At 33.7% G+C, this 12,931-nt stretch overlaps 1 protein-coding gene across 17 annotated transcripts in view; it reads right to left on the reverse strand.

Annotated features, from left to right (window-relative positions):
* The window catches only part of PCDH15 (protocadherin related 15), a 724,552-nt gene that overhangs the window by 328,529 nt on the left and 383,092 nt on the right, over positions 1-12,931 (reverse strand). For all 17 annotated transcript variants that reach the window (XM_060034587.1, XM_060034586.1, XM_060034585.1 and 14 more), the window contains one exon: positions 831-939. In XM_060034587.1, the coding sequence (XP_059890570.1) occupies positions 831-939 (109 nt within the window). The remainder of the gene's footprint in view (positions 1-830; positions 940-12,931) is intronic.

Here is a 12,931-nt window from a genome sequence, read left to right on the forward strand (position 1 = left end):
CATATTTTGAAATCTGTCTAACGTCTCTAGGTGGTTGTGTTGTTATATATGTGTACATGGGGTGGGAAGGGGTTAAGGATAAAGTTAAATTCCATTGAATAGTTGTTTTCAAGCATACTTCACAAGTGACCTTCTTCATTAAGAGATGTATGGTGTGTTTTACATATATCTGTCTCTCTGGAGACTATAAATCATGCAAAGCAGCAACATCCATATTTTAGCAAAAGCAATTCAAGAAGAGTGACATGATCAGATTCTCATTTTTGCTTTTGGTACAACTGGCAGATATGCACAAGAATGGATTAAAATGGCTTCTGTGAAATTGTTCAAGGAAAAATTAACCAAGGGTATAATGTTTCCTTGGGGTAACACGATCTTTCTCTTTCCTTTTGGCTCCGATAGCTCTTAAATTTAAGTCACATATTTTTAGAATTATATAATGGTATCCAACCAATGACAAAGTACTAGTAGAGCAAACAGTGTAAGTTTTTCAATTCACTTTCAATTTTTTCTTAGAGAATTCTTTATGAGGTGATACAGAGGAAACTATCAATAAGTGGATTAAATCCTACTTTTGAAGTTGTTTTGCTTCCTCAATAAAAGTGTTCCTACTTGTTGTTCTACAAATTTCACTGAGACTAATACTAAAGAAGAAAAATGGTTATTTTTAAATGGTTATTTTTAAATTTAGTTTTACATAAAAAATAATTTCAATAAAATTTCTAAAAAGAAAATCTTTGTTATTAAAGTTTTTTTAATTTGAAACATTTTTTTTCCCTACATGATTCTAGAGCTATAACTGAGAGTGCAAAATGTTAGCAGATACAAACCAACAAGGATGGAATAGAGGATGCCTGGCCTATCTGATGGCGGCTGAATATTCCGGTCCTGATCAATGGCTTCGATCGGTGGGGTAACAATGATGGGGTTCAATTCTTCCTGGAAAAAAAATCAGAGAGTTTAGTTCAGCTTCATTACCTCAGAAAGAATTGACACGCAGATATTGTAGTCTGGACAGATAGGTAACACCTGAGCCAGCAGTCAGACTCAGATTTCAAGATTTGTAGTTGAACACCATAGACTAGTTAATTTTGAATCTGAAGAAAGGACAGACATTATAATAATCTCCAAGAGTGGCCTTGCCTGTTATTGTGGAAAAAATAAAAACAAATATATTCAGAGACAACCCTAGAAAGGTAAACTGAGCTCAGAATGACTTGTATCTCTGGCATATTATCTTCAATTATTATAATTCTTAATTTTAACTGATTCTAATATCTACCCTTCTCTATATATAATATTGGACTCATCATTGCTTGGATTTGTGGTCTGTATTTTAATCGAATAATTTTATAGCATTTAGAAAGAGAACAGTTACGTTAAAATAGTAAAAACTTCACCATCAACTATAAATATATTCTAGCACTGATAATTAAGTGATTTGAAATTTTAGCAAACTATATAATTTAATACCTAAATAATTGAACTTATCAATTATTAAATTACTGTCATTGCATTTTATGTGTTGTTTACACTTAGAAACTTCTCTTTTTCAATATCTTTTTAAAAACCCACTTAATATACGTTTGATATTTAAAATCTAGTATAATCTCCCTTTAACAAAAAAAATAAGATTTAGACTACATGAAAGAAAATTTGCTGCACAATTGTCAATAACAATTGGTCAATGTCAATTTGTGGACACTGTTATTCTCATCTCATGTTATATTGTAAGTATACTATTTCCCAGAAGCTTTTGAAAATATTTAGCCAGATTCCTGTCTCTTTCTGTATGTTAACTAACAGAGAAAGGAAAAACAAATCTAACATGTTCACAATACTCTTATTTAGACACATATATACTTAACATATATTCTTAAGAGGCCAAACTACCATTTCTATTTTTCTTTGATTAGTTTTGCTTTTTTCAAGTGGCAGAAATATCAAATCGTTTGAAAAAGTGCCATACATTTTGAAATATTTTTCCTTTGTGAACATTTTAAAAATGTAGTATTAAGGTGGGTGGCATGGGTCAAGCTGATCACTTTCAACTTTTTATGTGATCATAGAAGAAACACAAGTGGAACAGTCACATATATCTTTGAAGCTTATATACTACAAAATATATGATGTCTGGTTCTTTTCAAAACCTTCCAAACAGTATTGATAATTTTCTTTTTTTTAATTTTTAAAATTTATTTATTTTTTTACTGAAGTATAGTTGATTTACAATGTTGTATTAGTTTCAGGTGTACAGCAAAGTGATTCAGTTATACACACATACAGATCTATTTTTTTTTCAGATTCTTTCCTCTTATAGGTTATTACAAAAATGAGTATATTTCTCTGTGCTATACAGTACATCTTTGCTTTGATAATTTTCATCCTTAAAATGGGGGAGCAAAGAGCACACATGTGAAATACTCATACAGCCATGGCTCATGAAAATCACATCAGTTTCTGCCTGATCACTGGAACTTTATGCACATATTCAAACAAACAAACAAAAACACCTCAAGGAACTAACAAAAAATACTCTTATTATTTCCATGTATTCCAATATGTATCTGAAGAATTTTCAGGTATATTTTTTACCTCACAAATTGTGACTGACTGTTGTATCCAAAATGTGCATTTGAATATCCTTTCAATTGCATATTTGACCTTGATATATAAGGCTTTTTTTTTTTTGGTCACCTTAATGTTTTAAACATATACCACTCTGCCTTACATTTAGACCCTATTAATATTGTCTCACTGAAGAAAAGTTCCTAATTTTAACATAGTCCTATACATTCCTTTCTCTTTTCATTTATACTTGGCGATTTCCTCTACCTGCACACATAATCTGACCACCTGAGGAACAGTTGATAATTTTCCCTTATCTACATCTATACAGAGACTATTGTGCTCATCCATATCAAAATGTATTGAACATTCTTGCTGACTGTACATCTGAGTTTCCGTGCCCATAACTTTCTTGAGAGCAGGGGTAAGGCTGATTTATATCTGTAGCACCAGAAACGTATGGGGCACACAGACATTCAAGAACTGTTGAATAAACGGCTTCTCAGCTCCAGATTATTTAGAGTATTCTTGACCCATGGATCCTTTCCTTTCTCTCTGGGTTCCTGTGGGACATCCAAATACACACACTGACATTTGATAAGTATCTTTTTATAACTCCCAGATCTTTGTGCTCACAAAGTTATTGCATCCAACTGGAGGGAAAAATAATGTGGCCATGGGAGTGGATCAAAATGCACAGATATGGGCTCAGAGTTTTTCACTGAGATGGCCTTTGGGTGTTACAGTAAGTAGTCTCATAAATATTCCAGTAGATTGAGTGGTGAACGTCTGTATCCTACAACAAAACATACCAACCTTGCTAGTAAGTTTTCAATAAGCTATTTAATTCCTCAGAGTTTGAATCCTAATTTTCAAAGTGAGATTAATAATATCTACATTCAACAATTAATGTGAGGATTCATCAAAGAATGTATGTAAAACAGTAAGTGGCATACTTAATACATGGAAATTATTAGTATTATCAAAATTAATATTATTTTTAATTGTGTAATATTGACATTAAACTTGCCTCCAAACTATAAGCAGAGAAAGAGATGGAAAATTTTAATTTCAAGTTGGAAGCTTATTTGAAACCAGATCTTGCATATTTCCTGAAAACATGACACTGACATGAATCTTGAAGGTTTTATTTAGGATTACAAAATTGTTCAAATGTTTCAGGGAATGAAGGGGGACTATCTATCACTGCTATTTAATTTTAAACAGAGATTTGGATGTAAAACCTGCAAAGCAAATTATTTAATGATTATACTTAAACACAATTTTAAATAGTGTATCAGGGAGTTGAATGTTCACTTAAAATGAACATTTCATTTTACTTTATTAAAAGGAATCTTCAGTGATATTCCTTTTCTGTAGACTCAGACACATTACAATTTCATATCCAATTTAAAAACTCATTCCCCACCCTTTGATTAAAGAAATTTGTGATAACTCTTTGATTTATAAATATTCTGATGAGTTATATAAATGTATCAAGCACTTGCTGTGTGCAAAGAATTCCACTAATTGTTCAAGAAGTGTTAAAAAATAGGTAATAGTTCTGGAATTATGAAGGAGCTCACAGTCATGAGGATGGGGACTCAAAGTACATGAACACAATTTAGAAAAATATTTATAAAGACATTTATCAATAAATATTAAAAGAGAGCTCTGGTAGAAAACTCATATGATCAAGTATTATGAGTGAATTAGTCAAAATAACAAGAATCAGAGATAATCAAACACGTGTAGCTTAAATAAAGCAAATTTTGATTCATATATCAAATGTGAAATTAATAAAGATAAAAAATATGCCTGCATTTGATAGAGGCTGGATAGGGAGTTTAAAAACATACACATACAGGCTTCCCTGGTGGCGCAGTGGTTGAGAGTCCGCCTGCCGATGCAGGGAACACAGGTTCGTGCCCCGGTCCGGGAAGATCCCACATGCCGCGGAGCGGCTGGGCCCGTGAGCCATAGCCGCTGAGCCTGCGCATCCGGAGACTTTGCTCCGCAACGGGAGAGGCCACAACAGTGAGAGGCCCGCGTACCGCAACAACAACAAAAAAAACACACAGGGGGCTTCCCTGATGGTGCAGTGACTAAGAGTCCGCCTGACAATCCAGGGGACACGGGTTTGAGCCCTGGTCCAGGAAGACCCCCACGTGCCGTGGAGTAACCAAGCCCGTGCGCCACAACTACTGAGCTTGCACTCTAGAGCCCGCGAGCCACGACTACTGAGCCCGCGTGCCTAGAGCCCGTGCTCTGCAACAAGAAAACCCACCAAAATGAGAAACCCGAGCACCGCAACAAAGAGTAGCCCCTGCTGGCTGCAACTAGAGAAAGCCCCCGTGCAGCAACAAAGACCCAATGCAGCCAAGAAATAAATAAATAAATATTAAAAACACACACACAATTGATGATAGATAGATAGATAGATGATAGATAGATAATCTAGGGCTATTTTGAGGAGAGTCATTAAAGTGCCTTTATAAACAGTGCAGTTTAATTTTCATATAGTTGGCAATGGAAAACTTCTACAGGTGAATAGCAAGTGTATTTTCATCATTCTGATGAAAAAAATCATCCTAGAGTGTCTTGTAGGTACAGAATAACAAAGAAAAAATATTAAAAATTGTACAACCCAGTAATAGCCACTGTTAATATTTTGAGGTATTTTCTATCGGTATTTATCTTCTGTGCATCATCTATCTACCTGTTTACACAGTGATATTTCACCACTTCGCATATATAAATTTTGTTGATTATTTTTACCTCACATATTATAACCACTGTTCTAAGTCAATGCATCTGTTTTTCAAAAAAACAATTTGCAATAACGTGCAACCTCCACTAATGTTATAATGTTATACTTTTTGTTATAATGTTGTACTTTTTTGTTGTATGTTATATGTTGTACTTTTTTGTGTGTGTGTGGTACACGGGCCTCTCACTGTCGTAGCCTCTCCCGTTGCGTAGCACAGGCTCCAGACGCGCAGGCTCAGCGGCCATGGCTCACGGGCCCAGCCGCTCCGTGGCATGTGGGATCTTCCCAGACCGGGGCACGAACCCGTGTCCCCTGCATCGGCAGGCGGACTCTCAACCACTGCGCCACCAGGGAAGCCCAGTTGTACATTTAGGATGCTTATATTGTTTAATAACACATATAATGTATTCATTACTGCGCTGTGTCTTTAATTATATTCCTACGTTAAACTCCTGGATGTGGAACTTCTGGATCAAGAAATGAGAGCATGTTGAACTCTTTCAGACAAATTGCCAGATGGCTTTCCAGAAAGATTGCAATGATTTATTTCCTCTTCAGTAGTGTGTGTTTATAACAGCACATACTTGTCGATACTGAGGGTGATATATATCTGAAATACTGTTAATAAATATAAAGTTAAATTTTACATTTCTTTGATTGATAGCATAATTTATTTGATATATTTATCTGTGTTTCTTCTGTTCATTTACTTTGTCTATTTTCTTTTTTAAATTTGGTATTTTAAAATTTTATTTCCATGGCATATGTGAATAGCACAAAAATCAACACTTCGTCATCAGTCTTAAAAATATTTTCAGTATGTTGTTTGCCTTTTAATATTATTTGTTTTTGAGATCTAGAAGCTTGGTGTTTTTATGTATTGAAATATATCCCTTTTTCCCTTTTTGATTTCTGCTTAGATAGTCTTTCATCCTCTGAAAGTCATATAAATGCTGAATTATATTTACTTTCAGTTATTATGGTTTCAACATTTTAAATTTAATTCTTCAGTCTATCAAGACATCTGAATAGTAAAGACAATATTCACCAAACTGTGGCTGGAATTTTAACCTTTTTTTTTTTTAACAGAAGTGAAACCAGTTTTAAAAACTCTTTGCTTTCCCCCTTTTCTGTGTCTTAAATAGACATCTGTATAAAATTTAATCGCCTTCGAAAACCTATTGAGCCTATGTTTCTCTCATATTCTATTACAACTGCTTTAATATCTTAATTTATCCATGTCTGTAATGATTTAAAATAGAAATTGAGAGTTCCTCTATTATATAAGGTTGATGAGGTTTAAAATTGTGTGTGTGTGTGTGTGTGTGTGTGCATGTGAAAACTAGATATTGGAAAGACACACTGATTTAAAATAAGGAATTAGGCTCCAAATAATCTAGATTTACAGAAAAGTAGCAACAAAATTGATGGAGACACAGATGATAAAATGCCAAACAAGAAAATGCCATCTAATTGCATTGGTTAATGTCTCAAATTTGTCATGAATCTTCTTCCCAGTCCCAAACACACACACACACACACACAAAATTGCTGCTCCTGTTAATGAAATTTGAGAATTGAGAACTACACTATAATTTTTTTCATGTTACATTTCCTTTAAGAATTATTTTATATTCCTGCATTCAGTTACTATATACGTACATATGTGTATATATATTTGTAAATATTAAATTAATTAAAGTTTTCTTGGTTTAGATTCTGTTTTATTGGTTTTAACACTCATGTCTAAATATTTATATCATGATTTACTTATTTTTAAATTATTTTTATTCAACAGTCAACTGAAATATGTCCTTGAATGTTTTTTTCAGTAAGAAAATATGAGTACTTGTATATATGAGAATGTAAATGGGTTTATACCTGAATGAAAATTTGACCAAATATTAGGTTCTCTATTTCACAAACTTTTCCTCTATTTACAAACTTTCCTCCATTGTCGTCCAGTTTTGTTTCTATGGAGCAGAAATCTGAGCTCTACCTAATACGTGGTTCCTTTGTTTTTTTCTTCATTGGTCTTGTAGAAATTTGCTTTTATCTGGAAATAAAATAATATACCAGAAATTTTCTGAGTAAAGGCTATCAAATTTTACTGCACTTTGCCTTACTGTATTTCACAGATACTGCATTTTTTACAAATTGAAAGTTTGTAGCAACCCTGTGTCAAGCAAGTCTATCAGCATGCACCATTTTTCCAAAGCATTTGTTCACTTTGTGTCTCTGTGTCACACTTTGGTAATTCTCACAGTATTTCAGACATTTTTGTCATCATTATGTTTGTTACAGTGATCTGCAATCAGTGATCTTTGAGGTTACTATTACAATTGTTTTGAAGCACCAGGAACTGTGCCCCTATAACAGATGGCGAACTTAATAAATGTCATGTGTGTTCTGACCACTCCACAACTGGCTGTTTTCCCATCTTTCTCCCTCACCTTGGGCCCCCCAAGTCTCTGAGACACAACATTGTTGAAATTAGGCCAGCTAATAACCCTACAATGTTTCTAAGTGTTCAAGTGAAAGGAAGAGTAGTAGTCTCTCACTTTAAAACAAAAGCTAGAAATGATTATACTTAGTGAGGGTGGAAAGCCAAGACAGGATGAAAGCAAGCCTTCTTCAGACAGTTAGGCATGCTGTGGATGCAAAGGAAAAGTTCTTGAAGGAAATTAAAAGTGCTAATCCAGTGAACACACAAATGATAAGAAAGCAAAACAGCCTTATTGCTGATATGGAGAAAGTTTTAGTGGTCTGGATAGAAGATAAACCAGCTACAACAAATGAGGAGTTGCTTCTTATGGATAAGCAAAGGACGTGGTTTCTTAAGATGGAATCTACTCCTGGTGAAGACGGTGTGAAGACTGTTGAAATAACAACAAAGGATTTAGAATATTACATAAATTAGTTGAAAAACAGCAGCAGTGTTTGAGAGGACTGGCTCCAATTTTGAAAGAAGTTCTACTGTAGTTAAAATGCTATCAAATGGCGTTGCTTGCTACAGAGAAATAGTTCCTGAAAGGAAGAGTCAATTGATGCAGCAAACTTCACTCTTGTCTTATTATTAAAAATTGTGACAGTCACCCTAACCTTCAGGAACTACCACCCAATCAGTCAGCAGCCATCAACATCAAGGCGAGGCTTTCTACCAGCAAAAAGATTACAACTCCCTGAAGCGTCAGATAATGGTTAGCACTGGTTAGCAATAAAGTATTTTTCAATTAAGGTATGTACGCTGTTTTTGTAGACATAATACTATTGCACATTTAATAGACTACAGTATAAACATAACTTGTAAATGAACCGGAAAACCAAAAAACTCATGCAACTCGCTTTATTATGATATATGTTTTGTTATGGAACCAAACCCACAATGTCTCCATGGTATCTTAACTGCGTTTCATGCTTTGAAAACTTTCAATCTGCAAACATGGATACTTAATAAAATCCTGGAGGTTTTTTTTTCTTTATTTCTACTGTATCTTTGTTATTGTACTTGCTTACTTTACATGATTTTTTTATCAACACAAATTGATTATATTTTTATTTGGCCACCTGATCTTTATTTTCTTATTCTCCTTGTTAATTCCTCTGTAGTCTGGAAGATTTCTCAAACATAATGAAGAGTACTGTAAGATGGTTAGAGTATTCTTTTATTAACTAGGAAAATACAGACTGAGTCTTGCCTCTCAATTTAGCTAGCTTCTGTGAGCTTCACCCTGTATTGGCTTATAAAATAGAGTAATATTACATCTTTTACTATGAGGTTTGATAATTAACTGAAGAAATGCTTGTAAAATACCTATCACAATCCTCCCAGCAAGCTTTAAATAAGTATTAGGTATTATGTTATTAACAATATTACATATTTTGTTTTCTGCATCTTCAGAAATATTATTTCTGCATAACAGAAATATTAATGAATTATTTTTGTTGTCTTGTAAATCTGGACCAATGAAGAAGTATTAGTGGTTAGTGGCTTGATTTTATATATATTTATTGAAATAATTTTGTCACTTTAGCATCTTTATATTAAAATATGCATAATTAAATTATGCTTCAAATTAAATAATATAAATAAATTTTCCTTTTCATAACTGGTTTGAAAAATATTGTTTTAGTGCTTCTTAACCTGGATTTTAGATATGAAATACTATATTTTTAATTTAATAGACCATATAGACATTTAATACTAGCTAAAGAAAAAGATGTTAATGGTATTTTCCAGTTATATTTAATCTGATATATTGAAATTGTTAAACATAGAATCCATTGGTGTATAAGTTTACGAAATGTATACTAGCAGTAATTATACCCACATTTCATTTTGCTTTGTACAAACATTCCTGAAATTAATAAAATGGATAATATAAATTAGTAATTTTGGATATCCAGTATCTATCTATCTATCTACCTATAAAAATATCCCAGGCACTGAAAAGACTGAACTTATCCTACTTGATGTTGATTTGGAAGACAAAATACCTTAAACTTTTGATCTGTTTCTTGTTATTGAAAGTTGGGTGAAGAAAAAGAAGCATCTCTTGTTAACAAAAATACCCACCGTCTCACCCCAAGTTTATTCTGCATGACTTAACCGGCAGAGAAGAACTTGTAAAGCTATGCAAGTCTCCTCTTGACAAACAGAAAATGTATAAAAGAACACTAAAATGGAAATGTACACCAGAATACACTAGTACAATAAGGTTCTTAAAAAAAAGAAAGTTTCTAATGCTTTATAAATGTTCATCTTTTGATAGATAGGCCTGGTGGGCTTATAGTTTGCCTCACCGAATAGTATATGACACTTGGCAGAACATGTATAAGAACAGCCTAGAGCATGATTTCCCATGTGCTCTTACCCAACTCCCACAGATACTGTCTGACTCATAAACAGAATGGGAACTTCGCCCCAAACTAAACCATTGCTGACCTTTAAATCCTCAGCATACTGAAGGACTCCGGAAGAATTTGGCTCTTTTTGTGGAAGCACAAACTGAAACATTTAGTTTTAATGTTTGAAAAAGTATGACCTGGGCCTGTTTTCAGACTTCTATTTTGTCCTTGCAGTAAAGACTACTACTTTAAACCACAACACGGGAGCTGTTGATAACTCTGGATGCTGATGCCTGCAGGGCACTGATAGATGATTCATAAATCTTTTCCAAATGGCGTTCTTGATATTTGCCCACAGGGTCTCTGGAAGCATTCACCAAACTTTTCAATTTTGCTTCAGAAGTTCAACGTAATGTTTTTTTCTCTCCCATTCCTGCTTTGGTAGCAAGTATGTCTTCCACGTAGGATGTACTTATTTCCTACTATTGAAATTTTTCAAAGTGTGATACCATCACACTTGCATAAGAAGTGTTTGATTAAAAGAAAAATCACAGTTGTTGGGTATGACCTCAGAAAACAAATATAATCATGATGTGTGAGGACAGCTTTAGGTAATCTGCATTTTGAAAAAGCTCCTCAGTAAATTTTTATGTACAATAAAGATATATGCAAAAAATTTTGTACTCTTCTAACCCTTTCTGACAATTTTCCCCAATTCCAGACCTGTATTTCTTTCTCCATACTCTAAAAAAGAGAGATGGGCAATGTCTTAATGGATGTAGCAATTGCATGTTAGTTCCTTTGTAACTTTACTGAGACAACTCCTTATATTACATTTGAGCCTACATTGTACTGGCCAATTCTCATGACTTAGGACATCCTTACTTGTTCTTTTGATTCCTATTGTTGAAAACTATGATTGTACACTTGTGATAAAATGTTTCTAAATAACAAAATCTGAACAACTGGGCAGCCTACTTTCAGAATCCTATTGCTAAGTTTACACCCAAAAATACCAGTCAAAAGTAAAGTATTCAAACTAGTAGAAAGGTAGTGCAAGACATTCACAGACACATTCAACTTAACTGAATGTATATGTTATGTTTCAACTGAATTCAGTTAACTAATGAACAAGCACAACTACAAGTAGCCTGGTAATTAAATATGGGGGAAAAATGGAGTTTCAAATGGAAACACATTTGCACTATCCAACAATGATGTAATAAAGAACAAGGAAATTAATAATGAAGTACTTTTTTTAAGAAAAGGGGAATCACATGGTCAGCTTTGTCTACTTAGAAAATATAGGATATAGCTTATACTAATCAATTAATCTGCAGTTATACACTGAAAGAAAGTAAAAAAGATGGGAAGTAGAATAAAATTTATTGATATTCTACTTGTGCCTGATTCTATATATTTAATTGTCAGAACACCACTGTTATAAAATCTGTCAAAAGCCTTGACAAGTGGTATAGTTGGAATCAAAATCTGACTCTAAAGCCTTGCTTTTTGGAGCTCTTTGATTTTCCAGCATTATGTGGGTAAGGCCACTGTTTCTGGTCCTCCCGTACCTGTCCGACCACACCTCCCACTACTGTATTTCTCATTCCCTGAACTCAAGCACATCTGGCTTTATTCTTCTGATTTTTCTACAAAACTTTTTATTGACAAAATTCAATATATAATAATAAGAGTACTTTTAGTAATATAGGTCTACTAAGGAGGAGAATGGAATTCTTTTTAGGGGGAGATAAGGTTTTGCTTAATTGGAGTTTAAAGTTAGTGTTCTCCATCATCAAATAGATTGCAAATGTTTATCTGTAAAAACCATTCTTTTCTCATGAGCCTAACGAAAACAAACATCTGTCCAGATTTGGTCTGTGGGTCATGGTTTGCAACCCATGGCTCAATTCCTGAAGTCTATATTCTGAAGGATAGGATTCAAAGGTTTTCCAAGATTTGGCTACAATTTACTATCTTTCCATCCTATTTCCCACTACTTCCATTACATACTACTCTAGACAAACTAAAATACTTATCATTCACTGTAAACCACCTACATTTCCCCAGATTCACCCCTTTATTCATGCTGTTTCCAACATGAACTCTCAATATCAAAGTAGTTCCAGGTTCTGCTCAAATGACACCTCCGTTTTTAAGTTTATTCCTGAAACTCCAGTTGGAATTGACCTTTTATTCCTTTGAAAACTCATAGGACAGGTGTTGCCTGTTTCAGATCACTTGTACATGTTTTATTTCTCATACTAGACTCAGATTCTAGAGCACAAGTACTATGGTTTGTTTATTCTGGTATTTCTCTCAGTATGTAGCATGAACAGATGTTCAAGAGAAAAATGTAGAATTCAAGATTGAACACAGAGGGAGAATGATTCATGTTAAGCTTCCTGCTAATGCTCTATTCTGAGCGGCTTCCCCCTCCCATTTCACTTCCAATCCATTTGTAACTGGATCCCTGTATTAAATTCCTTCGATTTATTCACATGACATGAGCTGTTTCTCTGACAGATATAATTAATATAAGTGCATATAAACCACAAGAATTAATGCCACTCAATCATCCATAAAAGTACAAGGAAGGAGAGCACTGAAACTAAAAAGTTCCTGAAGCAGTAAGTTAGATAGGAGTTTTCCACATTTTTTATTTCTCTTATAAAAATGTGCCAAACTGTTCTGTTTCCAGTGTTTTTACATTTGCTATTTCTTTAGCCTTCCATCTCATGA

The sequence above is a fragment of the Delphinus delphis genome, chromosome 16, assembly GCF_949987515.2.
Source record: "Delphinus delphis chromosome 16, mDelDel1.2, whole genome shotgun sequence".
NCBI lineage: Eukaryota > Metazoa > Chordata > Mammalia > Artiodactyla > Delphinidae > Delphinus > Delphinus delphis.